At 43.0% G+C, this 23,154-nt stretch overlaps 1 protein-coding gene across 2 annotated transcripts; it reads left to right on the top strand.

Moving 5' to 3' along the window:
• Nucleotides 1–313: 313 nt before the first annotated feature.
• On the top strand, nucleotides 314–10,971 carry LOC141493622 (pro-neuropeptide Y-like). Of its 2 annotated transcripts, none has more exons than XM_074195044.1 (4): nucleotides 314–384; nucleotides 3,400–3,587; nucleotides 6,237–6,317; nucleotides 10,828–10,971. In XM_074195044.1, the coding sequence occupies exons 2-4, from the start codon at nucleotides 3,400–3,402 to the stop codon at nucleotides 10,850–10,852; spliced, it is 294 nt and encodes a 97-aa protein (XP_074051145.1). In that variant the 5' UTR covers nucleotides 314–384; the 3' UTR covers nucleotides 10,853–10,971. The 2 variants fall into 2 exon arrangements, with proteins under 2 accessions (XP_074051145.1, XP_074051144.1); XM_074195043.1 differs by lacking the exon at nucleotides 314–384 and adding an exon at nucleotides 1,615–1,685.
• The last annotated feature ends 12,183 nt before the right edge of the window (nucleotides 10,972–23,154 follow it).

A 23,154-nucleotide genomic window follows, 5' to 3' on the forward strand; every position in this document is an offset into this window, starting at 1 on the left:
CCTTCTCCAGCTTATTGTATTACCAGAGAGGAAACAGAGGTTAAGCAACTTGTCCAGGGTCACAGGGTGAATGTCGGAGCCTCCCTGATTCCAATCCTTAGCTCTTTTCACTTCCCCACCACTGATCTTCAAAAAGTCAAAGAAAAAGCTTCGCAGATAGTTAGGAAAAGGAAATGTATATGTGAAGTGCTCTGCAAACTCCAAAGGGGCAGCCATTATTATTGTTGTCATGGTTATAATAATTAAGGTTTAAAGAGACCCCATCGAGTTCAATCCAGCTGTCATTTATTAAGACAATGTGCTGCACGCTGAAGCTATGGAAATGAAAGAAGCAGCCAGCTTCCTGACCTATACCCCAGTCTGGGACCGGCCACCATCTTTAAGGTAAGGAAATTCTGGCATGCCCTGGTGAAAAGATGGAACCTGTGGCTATCTGAACCTTGGAAACTTGCACCCAAACGTGGCCTTTTCTGTAAGTGATATTGCCCCTGGAGAGCAGCCTTCTGGTCTTTGCAGTTGTGTGCTCAGGGGCTCAACTTGCTTTCCCAAATCGGATTCTTCTAAAGTTGCTGGCGCTCCAACAGGTGTGTGGGAGACGAGAGAACCTTGTTTAAAAGATTCTCCCAACGGACTCCCTGGTGTAAGCCAGAGGCTCCTTTCCCCCAGGGGCTATTGGCACCCTCAGGGTTACCCCGGTCTCAAACCACCCAAGCAGTCAAGCATCGCGGCCCGCCCTGCCAGGGGTCTGGACTCGGGAGAGGGGAAGCGCCTGCGGTCGTCTGTCTCCGGAGACCACCGGGCCCCCTCAGGCGGAGCTCTCCAAGGTGCCGGCGCTTGGGGTCGCCGCGGCCTCAGAGGCACCTGCGGCTGCACGGCGGAGCAGGGAGGCAGGCAGCCCCGGCACCCTCTGGGCAGGAGAGGGGCTTACCTGGGCTGCAGGAGCGCCTTTGGGGGAGAGGCCGAGGTAGAGAGGGGTGGAGGGATGGGGTGGGCAAGGGGAGCCTTGGCCAGGGCAGCTGCGGGAGGTTTGGGGCGACCTGCGGGAGGGGGGAGAGGAGAAGCGGTGTTGTGAAGGAGGACGGTGGAGAGCAGGGGGAGCTGCGGGCAAAGTTAGTCCAGACAGAGCTGGGCACGGCCAGGGCGCTCGTCTTTTGACTGCGGTTTCGGGAAAAGTCCAGCTTCAAGTCTATCCCTAATCCCCCCCCACACACACACACACGCACCCCGGACAAACAGGGGTCCTGGAGGGGAAGGGTGAAGCGGCTAGGGCGGGGAGCTGAAGTTTGAGCTTAGCCAAAGAGGGCGCCCAGCGGGACAGCTAACTAGAGGGCAGGGGGGGCATTCTCACCCATCCCAGGGGGTGCCACTGCCACCCCCCGACCAGTACCCCTGCGCACCACCTGAATGTCCAGGCTGCACCCGCGAAGGGGCTGGGGCTGGGGAGGGGCGGATTCTGGCAGCCCAGAAAAGGGGCGGAAGCGTAAATGGTTGGGGTGGCAGTCATCTGAAGTGATTGCCCAAGGCCCCTCCTGCCGCCAGGGAGGAGGGGGGGGCGGAGAGCCATAAAACCCCGACTGGCACAGCTCCCACTCAGACCCGAGCCCTGCTGCTCCGGCTGGCTCCGCTCCCGAGAGGAGAGGAGCGCACGGTGCCACCTGCTCTCGCAGCCAGGACCGCCGTCCACCGTAAGTCCCCCCGCCCAGCGCAGCTTACCTGTAGCAGACTCTCCCTCCAAGGCCTCGGGGGGAACAGTCTGGGGGAAGCTCTCCTTTTCGGGACTCCCTAGTCTGGGTTTTGTCCGAGGACCTTCTTCGCTTTACGCTCTCCTTTCCCGCCCTACCCCGCCCCCAGGTTCCCCGTCCCAGCCCGAGCGCCTCTGTCCTGGCTGCGAATCCCCCACCGTGGCATAAATCAGAAAATGAGATGGCAAAGGGGGGCGCGCTGGCAGGCGCCGAGGGCCCCTCCACGCCCGAGTTCCGCTGCGGGGACCTGCTTGAGTGCACAGACCCCCCTTGGGACTTTTGTTCCGGCCTCTTGGTGGGGAGGGAGATAGTTGAACAACTCTTCAGAGACCAAGCTGGCCGGAGCCTCCCTCGGCCCACAGAAAGTCCAGCGGACACTAGTTAGGCGCCACTGTATGCAAGGCGCACTAAGTAGCGTCTGAGGTGAAAGGTGGCTGCCCTGGGGGTTTCCCAACATTACATTTCCCTCTTTCCAGTTGGGGAGAAATATCGGCTTAGAGGGTGGGAAGGAGCCCAGTGAGGAGCGCCTTGCCTTCCAAGGTTGCTCGGACCCGTGCATGTGAGGGGCCGTGGCTGGAGCCCACCAGCTCCCAGCCCTGCCCACCGCCCCGCTCTGATTCAGAGCCGGCTCTGCTCCTCTCAGCCAACTTGGGGAGTGGGCAGAAGTCTGGCCAGGGTCTGGAGAAGCCCTGACCCAACCAGAGCCGGGCCAGCCAGTCCAGCTTGCTGAACCTGCGGCAGGAAACGTTTCTGATGCAGAGGGAAAAGAGTTTGGCCTGGACTCAGAAGATCCAGACTCCTATATTGGCTCTGCTGCTGACTCCCTGCATGCCCCCCCCCCCCATCCTTGCTGGGTGACCCTGAGCAAGTCACGTAGCTTCCTGCATCCCCCGGAACTCACCAAGGCTAACTTGCTGAATAGGTTCCGACCTGTGTTCTTGCTAGAGGGACCCTCTCAAGGAGACCTCCCACCTTGTCCGGGAGTGTCTGACTCCACCACCCCCGTGGATGTTTCTTTTGGCAGTGACTGCAGTGGTTTGCCACTTCCTTCTCCGGTGGGTTGAGGCAAACAGGTGAAGTGACTTGCTCAGGGTCACCCAGCTAGTAAGTGTCCAGGATCACCTTGGAACTTAGGCCCAGTTCTCTGTCCACTGAGCCATCTAGTTACCTCCCTACCTACTCTGGGCCAAATGACAACGTCTCCATTCCAGCTCCATTGGCCTCCTCCCAACACAGAGCTGGGCAACCTTTTAGGGTCTTTGGTCCCTGAGCAGCAAAGTGAAAAGGTCTGACCTCAGTGATCTCCTGAGCTCTTTCTAATTCCAAGTCCCCAAGTTTATTTAGTTAAAGAAATAGGAAGCCTCAGGTCCCTCAGATACCCTTTCCCTCCTGACTCCAGACTTTCCAGTCCTTCAAAGTTTTTGCCAAAGTTCTCATTATCCAGGGTCAGGTCTTGATGAGACTCCTGCTGAATACTACTGGATTGAGGGTTCAGGACTGGGTGGGTGCGAATGGGGCACTAAGAGAACTGGAAAAGGTGTGGGCTGGGATCTGAGGGAGACAAGAAGGGAGGGCTCCCAAGGGAGGGGAATCTCGGTTTCCTTCAACCATGGCGGGATCCTAGTTCTTCCAGCATCTTTTCCCTGTGTTGTCCCAGATGGAGGGAAGCAGGCGACTGTGGCTGTATGTGATGACCTGTTCCCTGTCTCTGCTCATCGGCCTGGAGACTCTGGCTGAATCTTATCCATCCAAGCCCGACAGCCCCAGGCAGGACTCACCACCAGAGGACTTGGCCAGATACTACTCAGCTCTTCGGCATTACATTAATCTCATCACCCGCCAGAGGTAGGAACCAGACTAAGCCACCAGAGCATCTGCTACTGCCACCAAGGTTCCCACAGTTAGGGTGGGGAGCCCAGTGCTTCCAAACCCTAGGAAGGGGGAAGCCCCTCTCCAACTTTCCTCCATCTTTTTGGATCACTCTTCCAAAGGAGGGTCCAGGTTCTTTTCTTTAGTGATTGTACCCAAGAAACCTGGTCAGGGTTGAGAGGGAGAAAGGAAGGGTACCAAAGGGATGTGGAGAAAATGAAGAAAATGAAATGAGCAAAATGCTGGGGGACGGGGTTGACAGACAAAGCAGAGTTTTCAATTTGTCTCAGGTTCCAATTAAAGAGAAAAAAAGTTCATAAGTTGAATTTTCTTCTACTAAAATCTCAAGAAGAAACCTGGTTTAGTGGGGAGAAAGCTGCTCTTCCTGCAATGATATACCTAGATTCAAGACCAGATTCAAGCTCCTGTCCGTGAGATCCTGGTCAAGTCACTTAAGCTCTGTCGATGTCAATTTTCTCATCTCTTAAATGCAGATAATAATAGCAGGTATCTCTCAGGTTTGAAATAGCATTTTCTTTTTTTGCAAGGCAATGGGGTTAAGTGACTTGCCCAAGGTCACACAGCTAGTTAATTATTAAGTGTCTGAGGTCGGATTTGAACTCAGGTCTTCCTGATTCCAGGGCCGGTGCTCTATCCACTATGCCACCTAGCTGCTCCTGAAATAGGATTTTTAAGAAACTTTGCCAATCTTAAAGCATGGATAAATGCTAGTACCATTACCATTGTGCAAATCTCTAAGACTATACATTGCAGAGGGGCTGTTGCTCAATCCTATATGCTTAGGCAGGCTCAGCTTTCTACATGCTGCTGTTTTCTATTCTTTGTTCCCAAATGGGTAGAAGTACTAGACCTTTCAAACATTGACTTGACACTGAAACAAAATATTGGAATTAGCACAGGCAATTAATAACGATTGGTTTGTTGATGGTCTTAAAATGCAGGCCCAAGTATCTAAAGGATAAAGTATGGACTCACATCCCAGGGGGTTCCTTGCCACCACCCCATCATCACAACAACCAACTACCATCACCCATTTAGGGAAGGGAGTGTTTTAGTTAAAAGAGTGACCACAATTAATTGATTTCTTTGGGCTCATCTTTAAATGAAAAATCTTTTCTGGCAATTTCACAAAGCAATGAGAGATCATTCCAGAACAAAGGATAGGAAACATCAGCAAGTAGAAAGCTGAGCCTGCCTAAACCTGACATACCTTTTGCAGGGCAGAAACTTTCATATTGGGTGATGGCTATTTTGATTGGAATTCAGCCGATCATAACATCCTATGAAATTGTTGAGTGACTTATCCACAGTCATGTAGCTAGTAAAGGTCCTAGAATGTCAGAGGAAGGGTTTGAACACAGAACTTCTATTGCCTTAGAAGAAAGGAGTATTTTTGATAAAGTGACTTATTTTCTTTTTCAGTAATTGAAATAATTGGAAATTGATTCAAAATTAAGCCTAGTTCAATTGCTTTTCCTTACGAGAGTCTCTTTTTAGTCCGATAAAATGGAATTCAGCAAGACTTTTGAATCAATGCAAATTTATTTTAGTATTAGAAATGGTGAATAACATAATGAAATAACATGTCTGGGATTTCTTGAAATTAAAAATATTTAATTAATATAGGATCATAAATCTGAGCTAGAATCAATCAACACACCCTTGTTAAGCAGCCATTTGTTAGCCATCAGAGAATAGAAAGAAAAATTAATAAAACAGGCTCTACCCTCAAGGAGCTTCTATTCTAATGGACATATATCAGAATACACAGAATATACACATAGAAAAGACCTCAGAGATCTTCTAAATGATAAACTGAGACCCAGAAAAGTGAAGTGATGAACACACTTAATACAGGTTTCCCCAGATAGTAAGAGATAAAGAAGGGAGTTAAACTCAGAAGCTTCAGCTCCCAAGAAAAAATAACATTGGTTACCCTGATCATTTTCCCAGAAAGCTAATAATTTCATATTCCAGGAAAGGAACAATATGGAAGATAAAGCAGCACACACTAACCAAGGCATTTTGTTTATAGCAGTAATCTTTTCTGGGAAATGGCCTTAGCTTGCTATTGAAGGTTATCATATATATTGCACCAAGAGAATTTTTTCTTTTCATCTATTTTTTGTAAAAAAAGTCCTCTAATTAGTTAAATGACTATAGCATTTTGTTATAAAAGGGAGATCTGAATTCAAGTGCTCCTTCAATCTTTGTCTGAGGGATCTGGACAAATTATTTAATTTTTCAATATCTCAGACTCCTTAGGATTTATATCCTAAGTTAGAGGGGGCAGCACCAGGCCTGGAGTCAGGAAGATATGACTTCAAATTGACTTCAGTCACTTACTATCTGTGTGATTCTGGGCAAGTCAATTTACTCTGTTTGCCTCAATTTCCTCCTCTGGAAAATGATCTATAGAAGGAAATGGAAGACCGCTCTAGGATCTTTGCCAAGAAAACCCTTTATGGGATCAAAAAAAGGCAGAAAAACCGAAGAGCAGCAATGAAGTTAGGGACTAAGAATTTCCCCAATCTAAAAAAAACCACAAAAATATTTTCTTACTATTTGGTAGACATTTTAAACATACGTTTTTTCTTCTTTTAGATATGGGAAGCGATCCAGCCCAGAGACCCTGATCTCAGATTTCTTGTTGAGAGAAAACACAGAAAGTCTTCCCAGATCCAGGTAGGAGGAGAGTTTAATTGTTTTTTTAAACATCAGTTCTCTTTGTGTAAACTATGGGAAATAAAATTAAGGTGTCTCTCATGGACATCTTCTGCTACTTTTCTAATCCCTCTCCCCCCATCTTTAGCCGAAAACCCTTCTTTTCCTTCCAGTATCATCTGTAAAGGAATTGTGGTAATTTCATTAGAAAAAGTACCTTCAGAACAGTTCAAAAGAAAAGCAATCAAAGTTCAACACCAGGAGGCTCTTGGTTCTTGCATCTTTAATATGAAGTGGACAAACCCAACAATCTTATGTTAAACATAGAGAAACGGAGAGACCCAGAATGTTGAAAGATCTCCCCCAAATCAGACTGAGACAAAAACCAGTCTTCAATCCCAGGACTTTTGACTTTGAATTTCTTCCTATCTCACTCTGTTTTGACAAATTTGAGAATATGCTTTCTAGGAGACAACTGCTTATTAATTAAAATGCTACAAGTTAGCCTTGCTTTGACTAAGAATTCTTTTCACAAACCAATATTTGATAGGGATAAGTTTTCTAAAAAATTTAAATCGTTTTATAGTTTCTTGCTCATGTCCTCCCTTAATTACTTTGTAATTTGTTCATCAGAGAATGCAAGTTAATTGGCCATCTTTTGAGATAGTAGCCTTCAGACCTTCTTCGATGAAGTGAAGTCTGCTAAGTTTGGCTACCTGATCCTTTATCCCGGACTTTCTTGGGAAATGCATTGAAAGTATAGGATAGACTCCTGTAGACAATCCAATGAGACAACAGCTCTCTCAAGGCCTGTGGCCAGCAGTGGGGACTGGCAGGGAGGATGAAAGAGCAGGAGGAGAGCTGAGTGCCTACTAACTCTCAATTTCCTCATCTATAAAATGGGGATAATAATATTAGCCCCTACCACTCAGGGCTATCCTGAGAATCAAATGAAATATTATTTATAAATCATTTAGATCCATGTCTGGCAAAATGTGTAAATGAAAGCAATTATTCATTTATTATTGATAATTATCATTTTTATTCCACAAATGGGCATAAATTTCCAGTATTCAGAATAAATTCATTGTTATTATTATGCTTGGGGAAAAGAAAGGATAATGGAACATTAAGTGAAAGTTTTCTGGGATACATAGGGAGTCATTATTCTATATTTGAAAGGCTGCTATGTGGAAGGAGGGGTGAGGTTTGTCCTGTTTGACCCCAGAAAACAGAACCAGGAGAAAGAACTGGGTAGAAGTTTCAGTCGAATAGAGTTAAGCTTTGATAGAAGGAAAAATTTCCTAGCCATTTTAGAACTCTCTCAAAGTGGAGTGGACTGTCCTAGAAAGTGGTGAATTTACTCCCACTAGGAGTCTTCAAGCAAGAGTTGGAAGCCCACTGTTCAGGGACTCAGTCTATTCAGATCCAGGTTAGGCTAAATGACCTATGAAGTTCCTCTTGGAGAAGAGCAACTGTTAATATTACCTTTCGCCAGCAAGTTGGCTTGCAGTCTTTTCTCCCATGATCCTTTGAAGTTCTCTGCACTTTGGGTGCCCTTTGAAAATCTCAAGTACCAAAAGATTAGCCCCAAGGCTTAGTTCTGTTCTGCTTATGAACTTCATACTCAAACCTCTAAGAGACACATTAAAGAGTCTCCCTGTGGAGCTAAAGACAGAATGTAAAGATTTAGAAGAAAAATATAGTGACTCGGTCTTTAATCACCAAAAATCACAGCACAGAATACTGGGATGAGCAATGGGTCTGAGTTGGACTTGAGTCTTAAGGTAAAGCAAAGAAGTCACTTCAACTCCACAAGCCTCAGTTTCGGCAAAATAGAGCTGTGCCATAGGAATTTCTCCAACTCAAGAGTCTTATAGTTTAAATGGAGAATACACGTACCAGATTGTGAGCCCCTAGAATACTCCATCCGTACATAGTTTTACATATTTTCTGAAATTTCTCATTGAAATTTTAAGAATCAAACTCAAAGAACACATTGAAAAGTAATCGTTAATATTTATATAGTGTGAGAGATATAATCTCCCTTTACAGATAAGGAAACTGAGACTTACAGAGGTTAGCTGGCCTCCCCAAGATCCCACAGATTTAAAAAAAGGAAGAATTAGGACTTGAACCCAGCTCTTTCTATTGCCAATGATCTTTCTACTATACACACAAAAGTATAGGAACAACATACACGAGAACAAAACCAAAATGTATCCATCCACTAGGGAATTGAGACCAAATGCCGGGGCTTTAAAAGTTAAAGAATAATGATAAAATAATACTTATTATTATTACTGTTGTTGTTGTAATTTCCAGAAACAAGAGTGTGAAATTTAAAAAAAACCCTTCCCCTTTCCATTCAACTCTTTGAATTCAGAAGAGCTTGGGGGGAGGAGCTCGAAGGAGTCTACCACTTTAAGATGAAACTACCATATTCTAGGTTTGGCCAGGTCAGTCCTGCATGTAGGACCATTTCTAATAGCTGGAAAAATAGTCATTGGAGGATTTATCTCTGATAAATCCAACTTCAACTGTAAACAATTTGAAGTTTTAGAATTCTCTGAATGGACGTCAGAGGTTTAAGAGCCAACCTGAGGAAACCAGGAGAGCCAACCTGGGAAAAGGAGTCTTCTCATGTTGGATGCTCCCAGCTTATTTTCTAGGACCATCAAGACTCACATTAACTTTATCTCACTGTTGAAAGTTTGTTGCCTGATGATATCAAGCCACCAAAGAACCTTGGTGATATGGAAAAGACGTGACTCTAAAAGATCAGGGTCTTCCATTGATCACCAACCGTCCTGATCGTATTAGGTCAGGCCACTAGGCTCACATGGGATAACGAAAATGGTATCTTTGCACAGTGTTACCTCCCTTGAATTAATCTTATGTGCAAGTCATTATATCTCTTTCCTGATGTCACGATCTTCTCTGAGACTGAAGGACAACTGCTAATTTTCTAGGAACACTGAGTTGAAGGAAAGACTTTGGGAAAGGACTTTCTAGTCCTACACTATTATAATTTTTATTAATTATAATTAAATTATTATTAATATCTAGTATTCCTGATGAATTCAAATCAGTTTTAATTCCACAAATTTTATTAAACAGCCACTATATACAAGGCACTGTGCTGGGGTAGTAAAAAAAAAAATCAGTAATAATGAGATTAATGCTACCGAGTTTTGATTATTCTACTTCCCAAATAGTTTTCAAAATCAGAACCAAAGGACTTAGAAATCTTCCAGTTCATTCTCTCCAATTAATGAAGAACCTGGAATGGAGACCAAGGATATGGGGTGCTCATAGGTCACAGAGTAACCTCATATCTTCTGACTCCAATTCCAGGGCTTTTCCCAGTGGACCATTTATTCTTACAGATAATTTCCTCCCTTTCCCCCCTTAAATTTCACACTATAGATTTCTCTCAGTTGATATAGAGCTTCACAACATCAAGAACTAAGTGAACCAGGAGAGGGCGCTACAACTCCTCTTTTTTTGTAGTTGCATGTCAGTTCTGCCATTGTTACGACTTCTTCCAAAAATGAACTGCTTGGAGTGGCTGTGATGAGGTGGGGTTGAGCCAGGACCTTCTTTTATCAATACCCATCCATTAACCTTGGCCAGGGTGGAGGGGCACAGTCTATGACTTTGGTTTATGTGAAGCTGGCATGCTAGAAGAAAGGTCCTTTCCTTGACCAGTTGCCAATTAATTGAGCTCACCCCATTCAGACCGAGATATTAGGAGACTGAAAATTCAGAGGTTGATACTCATGTGCTTGTAAAGTAACAAAGGGTGTCTTTCAGGCTCAAGTTTAGACTTGCTTATTTGATTGGTATATTCCAGCAGGTGCTGGAAGGTAAGAACCATCTAGTGTTCAGAGAATAAAAAGTCAAACTGAGTCATGCATGACTTAAACACTCTTCAGTTTGAATTTTTAAAAATGAAATAAAGTCAATTGTATACTAGCTTCTAATTATGGAATCATATGGAGGAACAATGAAGAAGTAAGTCTGAACAACCTTGAGACTGTCCGAATTTTCTGTGTGCGTGTGTGTGTGTGTGTGTGTGCATGTGTGTGTGTGTGTGTGTGTGTGTGTGTGTGTGTGTGTGTGTGTGACAGAGACAGAGGGGAATGGAGAAAGAGAGAGTGGCAGAGAGACAGAGAAGATTGTTCAGATTATTAAAAGTTGGTTTTTCCCACATAAAGACTTACAAGAAAACAGAAATGCCCTTAATTTGCTGACAGTGACTATTTTTTTTAAATTATGGAATAATCCCTGAGTCTGTAAGTACCATGGATTTATTCCACTAGTAATAAAGACTCATGGAAACAATTTTCCTCCTTTTCTCCTCTTCCTTCTTTCCTCGATCTTTTCTTCCCTCCTTCCCTTCCTTCCTTCTTTCCTATCAGGAAAGTCCCATCCTTGCTCTTTGCCATTTCATTCTATTGCTACTCTCTCAAGAGCTGGGAGGCTTTCCTCGGAACATTTTCAAGCTATTTCTTTTCCTCTTTTTCAGGTTTGAGGATTCTTCCATGTGGTGATGGGAATTCCAGCTCATCTTTACTTTTCCCCCCTGATTCCCCCATATTCCAGGCTACAAAGCCTAGTCTGCCTAGATCTACCAACTTTGCCCATGCATGCAGCTACCCTCCCCACATCCCTTGAGTTTATTTCCCATGATTGTCTTGAATATCTGTTTATTTAAATAAATTTCCATGCATTCAAAAATGTGAGAGCAAATGAAACTTTTTACTATTGGAAGAGTAAGAATTGTTGTGAGTTATTAAATGCTATGAAAACTCCATCATAGTCTGTAGAAGCATCTACACATTCATTCCCCTGGTTTTCCTGGAGAGAATCTGTTAAGTGAGTCCAAGACTCTAATTAGTCCATAGAACTGACAGAGCTGGTGGCTGTTAAGCACCTCCTATGTAAACATTGCTGAAATACTAAAACAAATAAATGAGGCATCTCTCCCCTCCATGAGACCCTATTTTAATGGGAGAAAAACTGACAATGACAATACTCTATGGAATGGTCAGTTTGAGAAAAATCTGAGAAGACTTTTTTGCTTTTCCATGCCACCTATTGCAGAAGCTTCTTGCTTTCTGAGAAGAGGACCCTAGAATCCTAGATTTAGGGTTGGACGAGACCTCACCAATCATTGAATTCATAGCTAAGGTCAGGAGGGTTGTGACTTGCCCAAAGTCATATAACTAGTAAGCGTCTGGGGCAAGATTTGAATCCAAAGCTTTCTGCCTCCTTCTAGTGTTGTATCCACTACAGCCATCAAGTCATCACTGGAGTTGCCTGAGGCTCAGAAAGGGAAGATTACTTAGCCATGGTCATGTATCTAGTGAGCATCAGAGGAAGGATTTGAACCCATTTCTTGACTGAAGTACTTCAATTTATTCATTCATTTTAGTAGAAACCCCTTAAGGGGTACAAAGGATGAACCTACTTTAGATCTGAAGATGAAGAAAGGAATAAATGGAATCTTCTCCATCATCTTTTGACACAACATGGAATGTGTTAATAAAATTTTGTTAAAATTTGTGGAACTCTTCCCCCTTCACTGATTACCTAAGCATGCTGGGTATGAATATTTACCTATATCTGTTATTTCACCAATGTGGGTGTGTCCCCAAATGATGACTCTCATGATTCATCCCCACCTGCCTACCTCAGGCTACTCTGTCCACATCAGATCTGACTAGCATGCGGTCATGGTGAAAACGAAAGCAGCTCACTCTGGAGGTCAACCTGTCATCCTTCATACTCACCTGGTGCCCAGGCCATATTGCCTCTCTGCCATTCATTTCCTCGATGACATATTTTTCATGGACCAACCTTTTCAGGTAGATACCATAACCTGATTATACTTATCACCTTGTGATAAGCTTTTCTACAAATAGTAGTAGTGGTGGTAGCAGCAGCAGTGGTGGTGGTGGTAGTGGTGATGGTAGCAGTAGTAGTAGTAGTAGTAGTAGTAGTAGTAGTAGTAGTAGTAGTAGTAGTAATAGTAGTCAGTAGTAGCAGGAGTAATAGTAGTAGTAGCAGTAGTAGTAGTAGTAATAGTAGTAATGGTAGTAGTAGCAGTAGTAGTAGAAGTAGTAGTAGTAGCAATAGAAGGAGAAGAAGGGGAAGGGGAAGGGGAAGGGGAAGGGGAGAATCCACTGTTTTAAGGATTGTAAAGCACCTTTAAATTTGATGTCATTTTATTATCACAATCACCTGAGAAGGTAGGTGCCATTATTATCCAGACAGGTTAAAGTGAATTACTCAGAGTCACACAGGTGGTAAGTATCTGAGACAGGTTTTGAACTCAGGTCTTCTGGACTCCGTGCTACCACCTCCCCTCTCCACTTAACTGGATGAAAGACTGCAGACCTTTCCTCAAAGCTATTGGAGTTTGGTTGAACCTGGAGAGCACCAGGTCACTGCAGGTTATTATGAGGCACTGAAGTAGGATGTCATTGGAGGCACACACACACACACACACACATACACACACACACACACACACACACGCATGCACATGCACTCACAGAGTATCCTTTAATGAAAACTCAGCGACTCTACTATTTCTTGGGCTAATCTAGACAGAATCTAAAATATATTAAGGAATGAAATCTGACCATGCCTTCTGCCAAATATTTCAGTGCATTTGTTTGTCATGATGTCCACATTCTCTTCTCTGGTGCAGATTGCAACCCATCCTGTCTTTGCCTGCCAATCCTATGACTTTTCTTGTCTGTGCCCTTCCAATATCCTCTGCTGGGGGATCTTCTACATGCACCACCATTGTCCAGTGTTCCTCATATTTGCATTTCTTTCCATTTGGGGTTAAAGTTAATGCCTCCAAGGAAATATTTCAAAAATCATATTGAATTGAATAAATCATAATTCATCACTTAAAATCATTTTAAAAATAAAGAAATGATTTCAGGTATGGATAAAGTTCTGATCTTTATTGTCTATGACCCTGGGCAAGTCATTTCTTTTCATAGGGTTCCTGGCACCTCTTTTGTATCTAAAACACAGATCTGGGACTGATCTGCTCTGGCAGAAGGTCTTTCCTCTCTGGGAATTCCTTCCACTGGTGAAATCATAGTTCTAGTTAAAAGGAAAAAAGATTCACTGTTCCCTTTTAGAGGACATCCATTTCTCATAGCTGGTAATAAAGAGGAGGGGAGTGCTTTGACATAATGCATCCTTTGGCAGCATGAGTCTGGAGCCCATCCTAGGTGCACAGTGGAGAGAGCAGGGAACTTGGAATCAGGAAGACCTGACTTCTAATCTAGCCTCACATGCTGACTAGCTACATGCTCCTGAGCAAGTCACTTATCCTTCTTGTGGGCCTTAGTTTCCTTATCTATTAAAGAAGGGACTGCACTAACTGGCCTCTATGTCCCTTCTAGCTCAAAATCTGTGATCCTCTGACCATGAAGAGAGAGAGAATTCTAGTTCCTTCTCTAGGGATTTGACCCTCCTTGGTGGTTTAGGCCTCAGAAAACAAATCAGTAGGTACAATAAACTTGAGTTTGATTTAAAGCCACTCAGATACTTGGCTTAGACTCCGATTTAGTCTCCAGGGGCCTGCCACCCCAAAGAGCAATTCAATCACAATCTGGTGGAATGAGGTGCTTTGGAACCCCACCTCACAGCAGGGATGTCACCAGAGCCAGTGAATCTTGTCCACACTTCAGCCTGCCCATGGCCACGGGGAACCCCAGGGAGGGAGGCTCGGAGCCCCTGTTGACGTGTTGAAGCCTGGGAATCTTTGCATAGTCACCAGTTTGAGCATTCCTAGTTTATCCTGCTTAACAAGCAAATTTGCCGACTTAAATTCATGGGTTCAGTATTCTGTGGGAAGTTCTTTCTGCAAGCATCAGAAATCAGGGCAATCATACCATAATTCAACAGTCAACTCAGGGGCCATTATTAAAGAAAGTCACTTATTAAAATGGGGGCTTCAGTGGCACATTCTTTGTTTGACTTAGATTTGTGGTGATATTGTCACAACTTTCCGTCAATTAGAGCATTAGATTGATGTGAAGTCATTTGGAATGTCTTCCTCTAATGAATTCCTTCCTAGTCTATCGTAATTCATTTCATCTATCACTGGAGCTTATTTTTTTTAATATTTTTATGCAAGAGTGCCAAGTTTCATCCATTAGCATGGTGTCAGAGAGGCACAGTGAGTAAAGGCCTGCCTTTGGAGTCAGGAAGACTTGTGTCCAGGTCCCACATGACAGGACATCTACTGTCTGGGTTACCTGCAGAAATCATTTGACTTCTCAGTATCTCCCTTACCCACTCCCCGTCACTGCCCAGCAATCTCTAAGACCACCAGGAACAATGCAGATGAGCCACAGAGCTATATTTGGTGTAAGGAATCTCCACCTTGGAAGTTCCTCACACTGATGAAATCATGGAGTTAGATCAAATACCATTAGTACTAATAAAATGAGAACTGCCATGGTGTAATCACTTATACTGGATTTTTAGACCATCAGCCATATATGGATGACCCAAGGGAACAAGATTGGTTCCAGGAGAAAACCAGTGGCATTCCAGCCATGCCAATTTAGGACAAATAAAATGTCCTGGTCTTCTCGAATATAACAACTTTGTTCTCTTTGGCTCCCCAAGGCAGAACCTGAAGCAATGGGGGGAAAGTGGCAAAGAGACCAACTGAGATTGGTTTGTTTGATCATTAACACACATTTCTCCTCAGATGAATTTTTTTTTCACTATTTTCAAAATCTGGGAAAGAGGGGAGTGTCCCAGGTTCAGATCTTTCTGCTTTCATCCCAGCCACATCTACAAGTTGGCTGGACATTTCTCTTTTATTAATTCAATTTTATTTTCAATTCCAAAATTTCTCCCTCCCCCTCCCCCCAATCAATCAGAAGAAAAGAAAAACAGAATTCATTACAAATATGTATGGTCAGGCAGCTAGGTGGTGCCAGCCCTGGAGTCAGAAAATCTGGCCTCAGATGCTTAATAGTGACCTAGCTGTGTGACCTTGGGCAAGTCACTCAACCCCACTGCCTTGCAAAAACTAAAACAAAAAAGCCCAAATATGTGTAGTCAGATTTTAAAATGACTGAATTAGCCATGGTCCTTCCACTCTTGATGCTCTCAGGCTTAGGAGTTTATTCTGGTTGTTGCTGTTGGTGTTAGAAAGATTGGCCCTCTTCTCTACAATTAGTTCTCCTCTTAGTGATTGCTGCAGCAGCTAGCTGGGGAGCCAGTCTGATGGTTTGAGGGGGGAACTACTATTTCCAAAGCTCTTTTCAGAGGGCCCTTGGCTGTTCAATCAGAAAGAAAACTGTAATCTCTCTATGCAAGGTATGCCCATGCCCAAGGTAAAGCTCACAACAGCAAGGCACAGCAGTTCTCTGTGAACCCCAGAGAATAGAGATGTGGATGAAGAATTGAGGTTACTGCAAGGTTAGGATGAAAGAATCTCTAATTTGGAAGAGTCCCCAGGAAGACTCCTACCCATTCCTGACTGATAAGGTAACTGTCAGTCTTTGCATGATGATCTCCAAAGGAGGAGGATGTGGCACCCTCCTGGGCCCATTCAGACATAGTTGGTCTCTTTGCCACTCCCCCCATTGCTTCTGGTTTTGCAAACAGAACAAACTTGGCCCTCTCTTCCCCGTGATGGCCTTTCAAAGCTAGCTATCCAACCACACACCCTTCCCCCTAGCCAAAGTCCCACTTCCCTTCATTTTCTCTTCCCAAGGCTCTATGATCACTTTTAGTAATGAAGAGATCTTAGAGAAAATCTAGCAGAATTTCCTCATTTTTCAGAAAAGGAAACTGAGGACCAGAGGTTTCATTTAAAAGGAACCTTCAAATCCAGTGATAAGGAATTTCTGAACTTTTTAAAAAAAAGTATTTTCTCGCTTGAGCGATAAAGTAAAGGGGAGAGAAAAAATTAAAATTAAAAAAATAATAGTAATAATTGTAGGTATAGCCAGGTGGCACAATGGACAGAGCCCCAGCCCTGGAGCCAGGAGCACCTGAGCCCATATCCGGCCCCATACACCCAACTATATTTTGTGGGGGGAGGGGGTATTCTGTTTACTTTTAAACAAGAATATTTTATTAATGTATAAAAAACATTATTTGTACAAAAAGAGAATAAATAAATATTAAAATAAAAAAGTATTTTCATGACTCTTTCTCTCTAGATTCTCTAATAATACTAATTTGGCTAATTGCCAAAGTGGAATGAGGACTGAGGTTTTTGGCCTCCCTCCCAAGTCTCTTATCCAAGCTGCAAGGGAATGTGAAAAGTGTGTGTGTGTGTGTGTGTGTGTGTGTGTGTGTGTGTGTGTGTGTGTGTGTAAGAGAGAGAGAAAAGAAGAAGAGGAAGAAGAAAGTGTGTGTACACGTGAGAGTATGTGTTTGCACGTGAGTATATGTATGTAATAAACAAAGGGAAACAAAGGGGGGTTGGGTGGGAGAGGAGAGAGGAAAAGAGCACATTTAAATCGGTAAATGGTGTTGCATCCCCATCCTGGCTTCCTGAAAGATACATTTGGGTACCACCGGACCAAACACAATAAAGCCTAGTAACACCTCTTCCTCTGACCCTGCTTTTCCCAGAAGCTCTGTTGATCCATAGGGGAAAATCTGGAAGCTTCTTCTTCATGTCTTCTCCTATGATCCATGGTCTCAATTCAAGCTTCACATCCTGTCTTACAGCAGCATCTTCCTCACCTCCTTCCCCTCAGCTGCTGGGGGCAGCCTGGTCCCTTTGGAGGGTGACAGTGATGGACTTAGAATTTTGGAGACCTGGATTTCAGATCTCTTTTTGAATTTTACTGACTGTGTGTTTCTGGTGAACTCATTTACTCTTTCAGTGGCTTCAGGTAACTCACTGTGATGAACAGGAATCAACAATTTCCCAATACCAGGAGCTCCCTGCATGGATAAATCATACCTAGACTATTTCCTCCACTTTACCTCCCACCACAAAGTTCTCTTACTATAAATCCACAGGAAAAGAATTTTATTCCATTTAAGAGGGACACTTAAATCCAGTGGTCCTTAATCTAGGATTTATGAACATTTAAAAAGTGTTTTCATAACATTATTCTTTCTAACTCATTTCCTTTGTTATCCTATGGATTTTATTTTGTACATTTTAAGCCATTATTCTGAACGGGGATACCTGGATTTCACCTGATCAGACCTTAAATGATATGTGTCCTTTTATCTCCCCTGCCTCAAAATGATTTAAAAATCTCACCTCAATTATTGGCCTGACTAAATCATTTAAAGTGTTTTAAAGTGTCAGCCTCAGTTTCCTTCACCAAAATGGGGTTGAGAGTGACATCTTCCTCACAGGATCGCCTGAGAGTCAAATGAGCTAATACAGGTAAAGTGTTTTGTAACCTTAGAGGGTTGTAGAAGTGCCAGCTCTAATTATTAGTTGCTATTTTGTTAGCAATGATGATTGGTGTTTTAAGGTTGGTAAAGCCCTTTGCCTAATTATAATTCACTTGCCACTCAGAGCCTGAAATTGGAACAGGTGGACAAGTGGGGGGCTTTGATCCCAAGGAGTACAGGCAGCATGGCCTTCAGCTTTATCTCTGGGATTCTAGAAAGCCACTTAAGCTTTGCTGATTCTGTTTTAATTTCATTCAATAACCTAAGTCTCCAAGGTAGCAAATGCATGAAAAGCCACTTCCATCAATGGCTTTTACTTTATCTTTTTGAGAGACCAAGGCACTCTACAGTTCCCCAAGGTCAGAGAACATTTGGAGGGATAGCTTCCACTGCTCTCATTCATCACTGAACTGAAATGGCTTGTAAGGTATGGAACATTTTGGAAATGGGATCTCCCTAAGCCCATCAGCCTTGAGCTCTAAGAAAAGACACGACTGTAGCCAACAAGAAATGTGTGAAACAGGGAAGAAATGGTGGTCTGGGGCTTGGTTCAAATTCTGCCTCTGTACCGCTGTGATTTCGGACAAGTCATGTCATATCTCCTTTCCTCAGTTTCCTCCTCCTTCCAGAACTACAGCTATCATCCCCTTTCTATTAGAGTTTTAGGGTCCTAGAATCAAAGTCAGATAGTGTTCAATGTCTAGCATTCCTCCTTGAAGGCTGAGGAACTGAACTACGTTGAAAGGTCACCAGGGTTTAGGGCATTAATACACAGTCACAAAATACCTAAGGGACGGATGGATGAAGTCAAATGCTCATTTGCACATTCTTGAGACCACACAGGAATCTTCGTCAGTTGACTAAATCTCTTCTTTGTCAGGGAGAGGCAGTGTGGTCTAATGAGTAGAGGGCTAGAGCAGGGGTCAACAAGACCTCTGATTCCTACTGGCCACGTGACTCAGAACAAGTCTTGTCACCTCTCAGGATTTCCTGACAGCTCTCTAAGCCTAAAATTAGGCTCAAGTCCTGCCTTTGTCTCTTACTCACTTGGGCAAGTCTCAGCTTCTTCCAGGCATCTCTTTGAGACCGAAAATCATGATAAAATACAATCTGCATTGGTGGAGGGAGATTCCACACTAGAAGTTTCTCACTATTGTAAAATCAGAAGTCAGGACCTAAAAAAAAAGGAAAGAAAAACCTCAATTAGGATCAGAGAAATACTAGAGAAATAATTTGACTGCATTTTAAGTGATCACTTGAAGTCCCCTGATACAATTAATTTTTTTTCATAAATTAATAGATCTGGGGTAGACAATAGCATAATAAGGTGTTCGTTTAAGGTCTGGACATGATCAGATGCAAGTAAATAACATTGCCTGCCTGCATTTTCTGTCTTCTCCCACCTGGACTAATGCAGTCATGAGGAAGTCACTAGTTACCCCTCTCCCTTTTCCAATTCATCCTCCAAACAGATCCCAAACCAAGGTTCCTCAAATTCTCCAGGTACTTCTTGGCTCAGAAAGTTTCTATGGAAACCTATTGTTTCTGGAGTAAAATGGCAGCTCCTCTACCTGGCCTCTAAAATTCTCCACAATCTGGCTCTGACCTGTCTTCCTAGTCCAGTTGAACATCCCTGCAAGGTTCCAGCCAAATGATCTATTTTCTGTTTCCTATAAATGAAATGGTATCTCTCTTCCATGCTTTTGAATAGGCAACACCCCCCCTCCCCATAATCAGAAAAGGGTTTTCCCTCTTCATTTTGACCTCACAAGATCCCTGATGACACTCAAAAGGCAGCTTGGAGGCTACCACCTCTGGGAAGCTCTTGGTATTGGTGCTCTGTCCAAAACCCCATCTGATGCCACCACATGGTCTCTCCATTATAGATATCTCGTCTCTAGCATGGAACCCAAGTGCCAATTAGAATAGTGGGTCTCAAGATGCATTTATCCTGAAAATTGAACAACAAATTATGAAACAATTTTGAAACATAACCTGTTTGGGGGTATCTGTCTTGGGATGCTGCCCAAGGGTAAGAGTATGTCTGTGTGTATGTGCCACGTTCCCTTAGTTTGCCTTCTAGGAAGTTGTTTCCATGTGTGTATATCCATATCTGTATCTATATTTTCATATAGATATTCATATTATATATAAAGTATATGGGAAACCTCTAAATTCACTTATTATAATAAAACATCAGTTGTAAAGACATTGGCAAAATCTTGCAGCCTCCAGATCTTCCACATGTGCCTGCTAAAATTATAGAGACGTTGGTGCTATGAATGCATCAATATTAATTTCATGGATAATTTACTTTTTAATGAGAAAAAACTCAGAATTTGATCTTAAAATGGATATTTTCTTACTCAGTTATGTGTAGGCTTTAAAAATGTCTCTTAATCCTGGAAATAGGAGCCTGGAAGTGTTTGAAATATTAAAAAATGTTAAAAATATTTTTATATCAGGAGTCAAAATTTTATATGAATGTGTGTGTGTGTGTGTGTGTGTGTGTGTGTGTGTCTGTGTGTGTGTGTGTGTGTGTGTGAACTCAGTGTATAGCGCTCTGGATTTGAAATCAGGAAGACTTAAGTTCAAATTCTGGGTAAGTTAGCCTTCATTTCTCCATCTGTAAAAATGAAGATAATATTTAGCATCTTCCTCCTAGGCAATTGTGAGGATAAAATGAGATATTTGTAAAACTTATGTAAACCTTAAAGTACTATATAAATGCTGCTGCTGCTCCTCCTTCATTTCTTTTTCCTCCTCCTCCTCCTTCTTTCTTCCTCTTTCTTCTTCCTCTTCTAAAAGAGAAGAGTATTGGCCTTAAGTATACCCAATGAGGCATGCTGGCTGGATCTTTTTAGACACAATCTGTGATTTCCTTGGGATCAAGGACTATCTTGGAAGAAACTCCCTCCACCCATGCCTATTGGCAGTGTCTTTGCTTAGAATAATCTTATAATAGAGGTTCTTCCCTTTTTTAATATCTTGTCCCCCCTCAATAGTCATTCCATGAAGCCTATGGACCCTTTCTCAGGATAATATTTCTACGTGTACAAAGTAAAATATACAGGGTTACAAAGACAGCCAATTATACTGAGAAACTATCAAAAGAACTTTTAATGTTCCCTGACTACAGGTTTAGAGCCCCTGAGAGTTAGCTTTGAGACCGAGTGCTTTGCCCAGGGTCATTCACTTATTACATATCAGAGGCAGGACTTGAACCCAGACCTTCCTGATCATGAGGCCATCTCTCAACACTTTGCCATCTCTCAGCTCTCTCAAGATACATTTTGACTTCCTGCTATATTTACTTTCCATTGTCTGCCTCTAGCCTCAACTTCTCTGCTGAGTTTCCAGATGTCCTGCCAGCATCTCTGATGCCACCTGTGTAAATACCAAGCCTACCTTTCCCTCTCGACTTTTTGACTCCTTCTGACTTGACTATTTGTTTCATTCAGCACTGAAGTTACAAGCGCAAAGTCCTTGGTTTGGATGATCTTTTAGAGAAGGGCATTGAGCTCATGCCACATGAAGACAGACTGAAAGAATTGGGAATGCTTAGCTTAGAGAAGAAAAAACCTCAGGATACACGATTGACTAATGTCAAATAACTCACAGGATCATAGTTTTAGATCTAGGAGAGACCTTCATACCACCCAGCCCAATTGCTTCATTCTACACTTGAGGAAACTGAGGTCCAAAGAGGTTGACTTGTTCAAGGTCACATAGGCAGTAAGTGAAATAAACAAGATTTGAATTCAGGTCTTCTGATTCAAAATCTGGAATTCCTCCATTCTGTCTCCTGGAAAATCAGAAGCATGCTGCTTTATCTCAGAGTACACAGTTAGGCTGATTGGTACAAGGCAGAAGTAGAGAAGAAGTTATTTCAATCTTATAGGGAAGGAAGATTATTAAATGCTTACTGTGTGCCTAACCCATGACTACCCTTGAAGATAAATACTTTTTTGGCCCCATTTTACAGTTGAGAAAAATTGAGACAGAAAGCGGGGGAAAGAACTTGCTCAGGGTTACATAGCCAGTGTCTGAAGTCAAATTTGAACTCGACTCTTCCTGCCTCCCAGCTTAGTACTCTGTGTGCTCTAGCACCCCCTGGCTCCCTAGGATGGTAGATGTGGAACTAAAAGGGCCCCTCATTCTAGAGAAAGGAATTCATATTTCTACAACTCCTATCATGTGCTAAATAGTTCACAAATATTACCTCATTTGAGTTCATCTAGTCCAATCCCCACATTTTACAAAGGAGGAACAAGGTTCAGAGATGTTAATAAGTGTTTAATAAGTGTTAATAAGATGCTAATAAGTGTTTAAGATAGGATTTGAGGTTTTCTGACCAGTAGTCAGAGCTCTAGCTACTGCAACCTGGTTTGATGTAAAGACAAACTTTGTAGTAGTCAGGGCAATACCAAGCTGGAATGGACAGCAACTTGAGGTAGAGGGTTCCTCTTCATGACTGGAGGTCTTCAAGCAAAGATGGGGTGAGTGACCACTTGTTGGGTAAGCTGCCAAGAAAATTCTTGTCCCTCTGTAGGCTGACTTCATGACCACCTGGATTCCTTCCAACGCTAGGATCTGGTGATGCCTTCAGCATTCAAAGCCCCAGCTCAACCTGTGGTCCACAGATCTATTTGATCTGTGAGAGGATGCCCAAGTTAGCCATTCTCCTGGGGCTTGCTCTCCTGACTCTCCAGATTTTCGCTCATGTCTCAAAAGCTTCCTCACTCTGCTAGGACACACCGCCCCTGTGGACTCTCCCTCTGATTGACTGGCTTCTTCCAGAATCTCCATTTTAAGGAAGATGCCCAGACTAGCCATGTCTTCCTTCCTTCCTTCCCAGGCTATGCTCCCAATGCTTTGGACTTCCTTTACTATATCTTTTAACCTTAAACCATGGCACCTGTTTTTCTCCCAGTCTTCTCTCACATTTCAGCTCCCTTTTATGCTTTATCTCCTCCTCATTAGACTATATGCTCCTTGAGGGCAAGGACTATCTTTCTTTCTGCCTGTCTTTACATTTCCAACACAGCACAACACCCACAACTATTGTTCAATAAATGCTTGCTGACTCAACTCCCAACACTCACACAAGTCCCAAGATAAGTTATCTTCCAGCTCTGGATATTTCCTATGTTTCTTTTTAAATTTTAAATCATTAAACACCCAACTTCTCTCTATTCACTCTACACCCTCTCTCACTGAAAAAGGAAAAAAAAATCTCCACTAAATTCATGTATGGTCAAGTTAAACAAATTTCTACTTTGACCATATCTCCCACCCCAAAGTATTAATCTGCCCTCTAAGTCTTTTATCTCTCTATCAGGAAATGGGGATCATGATTCAGTCGTCTGAATCTTGACTGGTCATTGTACTGATTAGAAATCCTAAGTCTTTCAGAGTTAGTTTGCCTTTA

This window comes from Macrotis lagotis, chromosome 7 (genome assembly GCF_037893015.1).
Source record: "Macrotis lagotis isolate mMagLag1 chromosome 7, bilby.v1.9.chrom.fasta, whole genome shotgun sequence".
NCBI lineage: Eukaryota > Metazoa > Chordata > Mammalia > Peramelemorphia > Peramelidae > Macrotis > Macrotis lagotis.